This window comes from Protomyctophum bolini (assembly GCF_963924005.1).
Source record: "Protomyctophum bolini genome assembly, chromosome: 17".
Lineage (NCBI taxonomy): Eukaryota > Metazoa > Chordata > Actinopteri > Myctophiformes > Myctophidae > Protomyctophum > Protomyctophum bolini.
In genome coordinates, this window is record NC_137878.1 from 23,011,642 (window position 1) to 23,023,140 (window position 11,499).

The following is an 11,499-nucleotide window of genomic DNA, read 5'->3' on the forward strand; positions in this document are numbered from 1 at the left end:
TACATAAACTACACTCATACCTAGCCGATATAAAAAACTGGATGTCCATCAACTTCTTACAACTTAACGACTCAAAATCTGAGGTTCTTATATTTGGTCCACCTCAAGAACGTGCTAAGCTGGAACAAAACCTTGGCCCTCTTGCCTCAAACGTGAAGCCCTCCGGGAGGAACCTTGGTGTCTTCCTCGACCCTGACCTCAATCTCGAAGGCCATGTAAAAAAGGTCATTCAATTATCCTTTCACCACCTCAGAAATATAGTTAAAATCAAGCCCTTCCTTTCCCCCCCTGACCTAACCAAAGTAATTCACGCATTCTACTCACGCCTTGATTACTGTAACTCCCTGAGTCCCTGTACTCCTGTCTCTCCAACAAGTCCATAAAACGCATACAGTTAGTTCAGAATGCCGCAGCCCGTGTCCTGACCGGTTTTAGAAAATATGATCACATCTCATCAATTCTGGCATCTCTTCACTGGCTCCCAATCACCTTCAGAATTGAGTTTCAAATCCCTCCTGAAATCAAATTTTTATAAAGTTGCTTTTTATCCCTTAAATGTTTACTTATCGTATCTTAATGCATTTTTCCAATTTGTTTTATCCTGTATCAACTTACTTACATATTATTTTTCATGTTGTGGATTGTTTTTATTCTCTGTGAAGCACTTTGTAACTTCGTTTCGAAAGGTGCTATATAAATAATGATTTATTTATTATTATTATAAGAATTTTCACAAACGGCAATTTTCATTGGCTCATAAAACCTTTTTCTTCACTTAAAAAAACGTACTATACTTTCCCATGTCCGTATAGGGCCAAAGTTCACGTGTAGAACCTTTCGTGCATTTTGATCAAAGATCCTGGGAGGAGAACCAACTTCACGGTTCTGCCAGAACTGCTAATTTTGGCGGAAGGAGAAGAAAAATAAAGGACCAGTCCTTTCAGGACTGCTTGGTCCTTTAAAAAGTAGTGGAAAAATCATGGCCCCTTACGCATTAGAAGGATATTTTAATGCGTGAGGGGGCTGTGATTTTTCCATTACTTATTCATTAATGTTAAATTAAATTATTTATTATATATATATATCCCTTTAAGTCTGACATTTTTTATCCCAGTGAGTGAAAAACACACTTGTGCAACACTCTGTTCACACGGTTTATTGAATCATTTCACTCACATTGGAGGACAAAATAATTAAAACACTCAAATAGGCAATTAAAAAAAAAGAAGACAAACTTTTCCGAGCTAAAGTAAAAAGGCCAAAGTTAAATCATTGAAAGAGACTTGCATGTATTGTTGCAGGACCAATTGTGAAGGCTATGGGGCCATACACATTGCTGTGTGTATGGGTGGGGACATCTGCACACTCAAGTGAAAAAAGAAACACACACACATACACACACACACAGAGGTTGACTAACAGCTAATATTTAGTCTACTCCTCCCCAAGATACCAGCAATCAAGGTTCAGAGGTGCAAACATGTTCTGTAAATCTGTAGCTAAGGAGAAATATTTAAATCAATTGATAAAGCCCAAGCGAGGAAGGACAAACAGTTGTGTGCCTGTGTACCCCAATGGATGGATGGTGTTAGAGTCGTGAGTGCTGTTCTCACCATATCCTAATCACTTATCATCATGTGCATAATCTTCCGACTACAAATCGGTGTCTGTCAATGGACAAATGATGAAATGAAAGACAGTAAAACTCAATGAAGCGAACATGTGGTAGCAGGAAGATAAAGGGATAAATGTTGGTGGCAATATATTTACCCAACAGTAGGCTAAACTTAAGTATGGACCTTTGACCGAGTGATGGTAATAAATCTACCTGCTCGCCAATATCCTCATCTAAAATAGATACACCTGCTACATAACATCAATCATGTGATTGCTGTGAGGTTTACTGAGTGGTACGCACTCGGAAAATTAAGGTCTATGGCGCTTTGAATATAGTTATAGAAACACAAGAATTAAGCAAGAAATCCAAGATGGTGCCCAAAATGTTAGGGTTTAATCAGTGCAATATTCTCTTAGATTAGTATATGTCTTTGTAGATGCTTTCTAATACTATCGTTCAAACTCAATCTGAGCACAAAGGGTCTTCAGTGACTCCACCCCTACCTTGAATCCATAATTAATCCTTATTTGTTCAGCTTTATGAAGCTTTGTTCAGCTTTGTTTCTTCTCTTAGGGACTGTGTTGTGATTATGTGTGTACTCAGGTACAGTGTATGTATAAAATAACACTGTATTAACAGTGTTGATTTGACAGTGTACAAATGGACCTGTGAGGGTAAATTTTTACAGTGTACTTGGCCAATAAAAGTGACACTGATTGCTATTTCCATAATGGAGCATCTTTCAGATGCCTTGGAATATAACTTAAATTAATGTATAAATATTAATGTATTGTAATTATGTCAGTGGGAGTGTGTGACAGCATTCTGACTGGTAGTAACTATGTAAACCAGGATCGTGTGAGGCACTGCCCTGCGTGAACCCCTTCACATCAATAAACCTAAAAAAATATACAGAATCTAGAATCATTCCAGCCCACCAATAACTAGTGGTTCTTATCAACGAACCCTGGGTTCGTTGATGGGGTTCCAAATAGACCCTTGCCGGTCTGTAACTCTGAGAGTGTACAAATGAAACAAAATGGACAAACATTTGTTCACTCTCACAGTTATGAGGTCCTTGAAATTAAAGCGAATTGCACCCCTTCATGCTGTCATCACTCAAGCCTCCTTTAACTCTCGTCTGCGCCATTGCAACTGCCCCTTTAAAGCATTCTAAATCAAACATGCAACCGCAACCGGTCCGTTTTCACATTCTTCTTTCCTCTCATGTTGCACCTACACAATATGTCAAAAACACACAGAGCTGAAACCTAATTATCTGCCTCATGCACATCAAAAGCCATGGGAGAAGTTGGTCATGACTCATGGAGTATCGTAGTGTGTGTGTGTGTGTGTGTGTGTGTGGGTGTGTGTGTGTGTGTGTCTGCAAACTGAAGCCAACTGAACTAATGATAGTGTTGTTCAACTTCTAACAAACCAGATTGATCAATTGTTAAGATGATCCATTTTGTATTGTATATGATAATTACGCAGGTAGCCCAGATGTATTGTGTGTGTGTGTGTGTGTGTGTGTGTGTGTGTGTGTCAAAAGAGTGCATCATAGTGCACTGTTTTGGAAGCAAAGATACTGAGACATTCAACAAGGTGGTGCATTTTCCCCATGTGTGTGTGTGTGTGTGTGTGTGTGTGTGTGTGTGTGCCTGCCTGCCTGCCTGCGAGTCTGTCTGTCTGTCTGTCTGTCCGTCCTGTCCTGTGTGTGTGTGTGTGTGTGTGTTTTTGCGTGGCTCTATCTTTATCTGTTTTGACCAGTGGGTGGTGCTATATAAGTGTATCTATCCGGACCGCAGGTCCATTGTTGGGCCATTTACTGCTGGCTGACCCCCATCTGCTGGTGGTCGGTCCCAGGGCCACCCTCCATATCTGCATGGTAGTGCTCAAAGCTGTCATCGTCTATGTCTGGCAGACCCAGGAGCTGTAGGAGAGAGAGACAGACAGTGGAGTAAGAGGACCTTTGGTGGAATGTTACTACCGGTAAGTACATTCATGTATATGGTAAGCATGGTACTTAACACGGAGCCCGCCAGAACTGTAGTAACCGTAGGATTAAATTAGTCGTGCAGCCCGTCAAAACCGTAGCCTACGTTTTCCAGGGTTTACATGATTTAATCCATGTTTTGATCGGATCGCATCGGTAGCTGCCTCTCGTTAGCATAACAGTCAAAGTGGAACAGTGGCTGCGGCCATTTTGAAGATGTGCACGCATCCATGTCGCATGAATGTCGTTTCTGGTACGGTGAAAACAAGGTTTTTCAATGGCTGACAGCTGGCGCTGTGATACTAACACCACACCACACACAGCATTTTGTCATTGTAACATCAGTTACAAGTGTTGCACTCGATAAAACCTTGGCAATGCGCGATAGAAAAATGAATTAATCCTGGTGGTCAAATAAAGTTCAAGGGACACTTCTCCCTTTTGCAAAAATATATATGTTAATGACATTTAGAAGATTTAGAACACTTTCCTGGGGGTCTTTATGTGTGTAATGTGGTTTTAGATATTTTAGATTTTAGCAGTGAGCCCAGTGTCTCTGATGTCATCGACACTGGGTTCACTTACATCCTGGACTATGTTGTCTCAGTAAGACAGCCCTCCCCCTATCTAAGGAGGAGCAGTGCACCAAAGCATTATGGGAATTGTAGTAGGAAGTGAGCCCAGTGTCCATGACATCAGAGACACTGGGCTCGCTGCTAAAATCAAAAATATCTAAAACCACTTATTACACACACATAAAGATCCTAAATCTTCTAAACGTCATTAACATGTAATATATTTTTGCAAAAAGGGTGAAGTGTCCCTTTAGGTTAAGTACAATTATGAGGTACTTTTACTTCACTTGAGCTGAGAGGCAAATGTTCTATTAACTTACTTTTTACTCCATTAGTTATTTTAAAACGATAGTTTGTTAGTTACTCCGTAGATTTTATTATTACTACAAAACGGAATGCACATTAACCAGTTGAGCCCTATTTTATACTTCCTCTATTTTTTGTCGAGAAAAAACTTCCGCACACCTAGAGTGAAGGCTTAGGAGCAGGTGTGTAGGCACGTGCACATCAACAAACATGCACACTGTTGATCTGCACAGTACAAGAGACCATGTATTAAAGGAGGCAACGTTTCAGTCACTACTGAACTTCAGGCATATGCCTGATGGTCAGCAGTGAGACAGTGACTTATTGAGGGGTGCTGCTAGCCCCTCCTATATCCAACTTTAATGTTTGTGTTGTCTGAACACACATTAAAAATGCTATTGACAATAAACAGAGAATTTACGTCACATGTGTCATGTGTCATGTGTGAACAAATCGGCAAGATCACAACGCTGAGTGATGTGTGGCGCTGTGAGCTTGTACATCTACAAAAAAAATTAAAGCAGGGGGAAAAACTGTGAAAAGGTTTCGAACATTTTAACAGCAAAATTCTTGCACAACATGCTTTTACAGTTTCTCTGTCGGGTGGAAACATATGTCCAAAATTGTAACTTTTCAGGGATTTAAATTAAAAAACAGCAACAAGTTTGCAGAACTGATACTTTTTATGCTTTTATGTGACGCTGTAGTATGATCAAACGCAGCGTTAATTTATGGGGAAAAAACAACACAAAAAGTTAAAATGTGGAGATGTGGGGGTCCTTCACATGAAAAGGGTTGAGAACCCCTGTGTTGACTGATTGAGTATAGTTTTGGGTTCCTTACGGGTCTGAAGGATGTGAAGACCTTTTCAAGGACCTCCAGCAGAGTCTTCTTCCCACATGACGAGATGTAGTCCTGAGCCAGCTGTAAGAATGGAAGGCAGTCTTCACTCTCACTCCACACATGCTACACACACACACACACACACACACACACACACACACACACACACACAGTCACACACATGCACGCACGCACGCACGCACGCACACACACACACACACACACACACACACACACACACACACACACACACACACACACAGTGAGAGAGAAATATTCGTTTTTCTCATTTCTACCATAGCATAATGTATTTCTCTGACAAAAAACACTGTATAAGCAGTATAGCAACATTGTCACAGCCAAAATTATTGTAATGTTGTAGCAGTTTGTGACGTTATGAGGACATTGGAATTATACAATTATTCAAGAACATAGAAGGGCTGGAGTGGCCGCTACACCGGCCAGATGGGAAAACCATGAGGTTCCCAGTTCGATCCCAGGCTCCCCCAGAGTTGGTGTTGAAGTGTCCTTGAGCAAGACTCTGAAACCCTAATTGCTCCCGATGTGCAGGTTGTTGGTTGTTGTTGGTTTCCTCCGCCATTGTGTGTGTGTGTGTGTGTGTGTGTGTGTGTGAGAGAGAGAAAGTATTACACAATCTATGTAAAGCATATATGTAAAGCACATATAAATGCACTATGTTTACCGGTTTACCGCACACACAAACGCACCGTAGGCTACACGCACGCCGCCACAGGCCTGTGTGTGTGTGTGTGTACGTTTCCTCATTGTCTGCACAATGACCACACTGCAGTTACAGAAACACTGTCACATATTCCTAATGGCTGCTACAGTATGTATATAGGGGAATGTACATTGCTAGGCACGACAGAATTGTTGACCTATTAGCTAAGGACATAAGTTCATATGTTTCATCATCTGCAAAAATGTATAAGCACTCACATGTTTCAACTGCCATGTTCATGCACAATAATGAAAATGATGCCTTTTCAGATGTCACAGCTAATACACCAGATATTGTTGTTGTTGATGAGGACAGTAGAGAAGTGACCATTTTGGAAGTGGCATGTACATTTGACCACAGTCTGGAAGAGGCATTCCTTACCAAGGTGCTTAAGTACCAGCATCTTAAGGATCCTAGTATACAGCTTGGCTACAAATGTAAACTACTTGTGTTTATATTTGGAAGCCTCAGTAATGTCCATAAATCAGTCGGGAGGGGCTTGCAGATTGCAGACATGCCCAAGCTGAGAGCTAAGTCATTGGCAAAATTCTGTTCAGTGTCTGCAATAATTGGAAGTCGCCATATATGGAGAAGGCGATGCTTTCTGTACCCGTGATCTGTATCCTGAAGCACTTGTTGTAGAGTTTTCCAAGTTTGTGCATCCACTATTGTTTGTGTTCAAGAATTTCTTGTTAAATGTGAATGCAAACAAAGATGTTAAGTTTGTGTGTGTGTGTGTGTGTGTGTGTGTGTGTGTGTGTGTGTGTGTGTGTGTGTGTGTGTGTGTGTGTGTGTGTGTGTGTGTGTGTGTGTGTGTGTGTGTGTGTGTGTGTGTGTGTGTGTGAGAGAGAGAGAGAGGGAGAGGGAGAGGGAGAGGGTGATGCCTCTTGCTGATAGCAATATTGATCGACCATGGGTAACTGGATCTCTGGAATCCTGTTGACTCTAGAACAACTGAATAGTCAGAATAACCCTTTTTCTCTACAGTGCAGAGAGAGAGAGAGAGAGAGAGAATTATTCTGATGGTCAGTTATTTTTTTGTTGCTCTTCCTCATGGTCCTACTGCGGATTATACCAGTCTCACCTATGTGGTGCGTACTTGCTTTTGGTTGTCCGTCGAGTCCGATGATGTCGTCCACTTATGTCCTTAACGGTGTGTTCGTAGGTGGCTATGGAGTCCTATCCTGGCGCCACATGTTAGGGCATGTGCAGGTTGCAGTGGTGGTACTATATAGTGCTACTGGCAGTCATGGGTGTGTTCCTCCTGTGTCTCTGTTGCTCTCTTCTGGCAGTCCTGTCCTCCTCCACGAGTCAGTCCTCAGGCCTGATCTTGCACTTCTTCAGTGAAGTCTTAGCTGGTCCTTATACCTTTTCTTCGGCCCCCTGCCAGTCTTTTGAATAACACACCATTTAGTCTTAGTCCTATTTAGTCTTCTGAAAAACCTTAGTCGACTTAGTCTTTAGTCTGAGCCTTAGTCAACAAAATGAACACTAATGTATACCCTCCTAATATTAAAAACATTACTCATCCAGCCTGAAGTCCACTGCCACCCCACTGCTAGCTCCTTTTGAAGAAGCTGGGGGACGCATAGGAGGAAGATATTAAAGAGCACAGGTGCCAGCACACACCCATGCGTTACCCCTGTGCGCACAGGGACAGTTGCAGACTCTTGTCCTCCAATGGGCTCACAAGCCACCATCCCATCATGGATGTCCACCTATGTGGACTATGCGGTCAACACACTTTGCACCTTAATCCCACTTATCGCACTTTATTTTTCTCGCACCTTAGCGGCTAAAGCATATCGAGTAGGCCTTCAGAAGGCATGCCACCTATAATATAATATATCTTCAGATTTATTATTAGGCCTGTTTTAAATAACAAAGTGCATTTGACAGTGGGGCCCAAAAACAAACTTAATATATGGCTGAATGTGCACACGGATGCAAATTGAGGTGCATTGGTGACTGGTGTTGAGGATGGGTTGGGTTGCAACAGTTAACATGCACAAGAGTGTGAGGGAACTTGAGAGAGGTATAGGCTATGCAGTGAGATATTGAGTTGAAGGGAAAAAAGTAAAAAACACAGGTAAACAGTGGAAGATTCTGAACAGAACTGAAAGGCTACACCAATCTGCCTATAATGTGCATCGACGCTAGAGAACTCTAATTAGCAGATAGACAGACAGATAGAAACCCCAAGTCCAACACAACATGCATTCAACAAGAGGCATCGTCTGTAATATATATAGCTACAACACATATAATCTGTTATTTATTGACAGAACAGAAGCCCTGGCCTGGGCTGGGCAGTGGGACAGTAGCCTACCATCTGGCCCCCCGCTCTCTGTTAATGTGCGCGTGAGTGACAGTCACTGACAACGGGCCGGGCCTCGTCTCTGGAGCTGTATGCACTCAGAAACAATAACACGACACGAGGCCTATAGCTTTTAAGGCGTGCAGGCCCCTTCGCACTACATGCTCGCATCCTATAGGTGTGTGTGTGTGTGTGTGTGTGTGTGTGTGTGGTTGTGCGGTTGAATATCACTGTGCTGTTGGCTGCAGCTGTGCTGTGCTCACTGGGCTGCAGTGCTAGACTGCTAGTTGGTTCTGGACACAGGATAATGAAAGGCACCAAATAAATATGACATCACCAGCATGACACCATCTTGCTCCCCTCCTGCCGGGTGAACACCGTAACTGATGCATCTTTGGAGCAGAGCGCGTCCGCCTGTAATTCTGATATCCTCCTGTGTGTACATCATCAGCGCAGCGGGGATCCGGGGACCCACCCACCCACCTCCATTTACGACAAACAGACGCGCGCGCACGCAAATGCACTGTAGGCTACAATACACGCACGCCGCCACAGGCCTGTTTGTGTGTGTGTGTGTGTGTGTGTGTGTGTGTGTGTGTGTGTGTGTGCGTGCGTGCGCGCGTGCGCGTGCGTGTGTATGTGTGTGTGTGAGCGAGAGACACTTACGAAATTGTCCGTGCCTCCGGTCGTCAGGTTCTCGGGGCAGAGCACGTAGAAGGAGATCCCTGGCTCCGCGTAGAAGTCCAGCCGCCGCTCGTCGTCCTCCTCCGCGAAGATGAGGTCGAACGGGTTGGCGGCGCACCACTTTTCCGCGGTGTCCACCAGCTGCTTGAACTCCATCCTCCGTTTAGCCCCTCTCTCTCCTGATGATCCGCTCTGTTCAGTTTGTGTGTGTGTGTGTGTGTGTGTGTGTGTGTGTGTGTGTGTGTCAGTGGGGGGTGTTATCTTTCTTGCCCTGAGCCAGGCAGCCGCGCACGGACGGTGGTGGACTGGTGGTGATGCTCCACTCCACAGACAAAAACAGCTGACGGGACAGCAGCAGAAACCCTACCGCATTCTCTAGAGGCTCGCATGCATGGCCAGTTTGGCCACGACGGGGTTGAAGGATATATACTATTGACGCATAGGCATCAGCCTCCTACCCGCGGGCTCGGTCTTTATCCCCCGGTCTTAAACCCTCATTCTGTGCTTTCTCCCCCCCCCCCGTTAGGCCGTTATGAGATCATCCGATCGGTGTCGGCCGCGTACGCACACGGCCAGGAACGTAGGCTATACACGCCCGCTGTAAAATAAACGCGATGACGAAAAGTGTAGCGGTGCAGACCGCCAGGCCTATCAATGCACCACATATCAAGTTCATTAATAACACAACTTTTCTTTTTTTTAAAGTGGTCATAGCGAATTGTTTTAAGGACGTGCTCATTTGTAATTAAATAGGCCCTGGCAACCACCAGAAATAATACACTTTGTAAAATGTCCTATTCATCTGCATGCTTAAATAAATACCATGGGCTTCCAGTCCCAACGTTAACTTAACTTTATCCTATTGTTCTATATATTTAATATAATTAATTCTTATTTTACATCAAAAATAAAACACATGCTCATCATCATAGAACGCATTATGTGATTGTGAAGGCTGTTTTGCTTAATGCCTCGCCCTCTACAGCTTTATGAATGTGGGTGTGTTGTGTTGAATAACCTCATGATCAGCAAGTCTATTTTACTACCACTGGGTGGCGAACATTCTCCATTCACTGACATGGCAGCATATTATTTGGCCAACTAGCTACAGTAGACTATACAACTTGTTGTTTGCCTATGAACTGATTTATTAACAGCATTGCGTGCGTGTGTGCGTGCCTGTCTGTCTGTGTGTGTGTCTCTGTAATACAGAATAACAAGCAGACGCATATATAGAAATATCTTATAGGCCTATGTCTGTCTACACACTACACTTATATACAGTATTATATGATTATATGATGTTACAGTACAAGTAAGGAACCAGTACAAGTGAGAAAAACGGAACGGGGGGCGAGGTCATGCAGGGCCGGGTCCCTTTGAGGCCAGGCCCACCCAAGGGAGACAAAATTCCATCCTGGCCCCTCGCCCAGTTTCTCACTTGTAGGCCTACTGTAACATATACATACAGTACATACACACAAGACGCCTAAGGGCGAGAGTCGCGTGCACGCATCTGCCTCGTTAATGGCAGACCGCTGGGCGAGCGCAGGCGCTTTGGCACGGGGGGTCAGATCAACATGGAGTGAATTCTTTACTGGCCATATAAGGATGTCTTGAGTGTACAGGGGTTGATGAGGTCAGATCAACATATGGAATGTCAGAACAGGTCAGCTCCATACAGAATATGGAGATCTAAGGTAGGGCCGGGTGTTATGGGTTTATGTTGTGAGACTTTATGTGTAGGCTTGTTTTGACATGATATTCATGTGATCTGTGTTTTAGTTTTTGATCACCCCTCTCCCCTTTTCCCTTCATTGAATTGGAGGTGTGTGATATGTTTGTGGTGAGAGCATAGCCTATTTACACGCACCTCGACAGTGGGTGCATGTGACATGACAAGATGTGACATATTGTGAACATGTAGATATGCCACTGTCAGTGAGACACTGTTGTATGATGATATATGCAGAGTTAATTGAATACGTTTTAATTCACAAGTCAACTGCAAGTTCATTGACCCATCACAAGTTTGGGTGAAGTTAGCACAAATTAAAGTTACAAAAGATAAGAGTTGAGGGGGGAAAAGGGAAATGACTGACAACACACACACACACACACACACACACACACACACACACACACACACACACACACACACACTAGAATATAGTAGTAGAGCTGGTAGAGCAGCTGGATGTTCCCAGTTCCAACGGGCTCCCCAGTGTTTCTGTCGAAGTCTCCTTGAGCAAGAATCTGAACTCTGAACCCCCAATTGCTCTCGATGTGCAGGTCCGTGCCTGCTTCCACCATCACCATTTACATACATACATACAGTACGTACGACACGTACATCACATACATGTATACAGTAGGCTACATACATAAAATAAAATAAAGGAATGGTACCTCAGACTC

The 11,499-nt window shown here is 43.5% G+C and overlaps 1 protein-coding gene across 1 annotated transcript; it reads right to left on the reverse strand.

Annotated features, from left to right (window-relative positions):
• Positions 1-1,140: 1,140 nt before the first annotated feature.
• Positions 1,141-9,591, reverse strand: mturn (maturin, neural progenitor differentiation regulator homolog (Xenopus)). Its single transcript, XM_080786826.1, has 3 exons — positions 9,064-9,591; positions 5,339-5,461; positions 1,141-3,551 (listed from the first exon to the last, which is right to left on the reverse strand). Exons 1-3 carry the CDS (start codon positions 9,235-9,237, stop codon positions 3,444-3,446), a joined length of 405 nt encoding a protein of 134 aa, XP_080642952.1. The 5' UTR covers positions 9,238-9,591; the 3' UTR covers positions 1,141-3,443.
• Between the last annotated feature and the right edge of the window lie 1,908 nt (positions 9,592-11,499).

Coding starts and splice junctions, on each gene's coding strand:
- mturn (XM_080786826.1), bottom strand. CDS start 9,237: ATGGAGTTCAAGCAGCTGGTGGACACCGCGGAAAAGTGGTGCGCCGCC. Junction 5,462..9,063: donor CCGGAGGCACGGACAATTTC/GTAAGTGTCTCT, acceptor GTGTGTGTGTAG/CATGTGTGGAGTGAGAGTGA. Junction 3,552..5,338: donor TCTTCACATCCTTCAGACCC/GTAAGGAACCCA, acceptor TCTCTCCTACAG/CTCCTGGGTCTGCCAGACAT.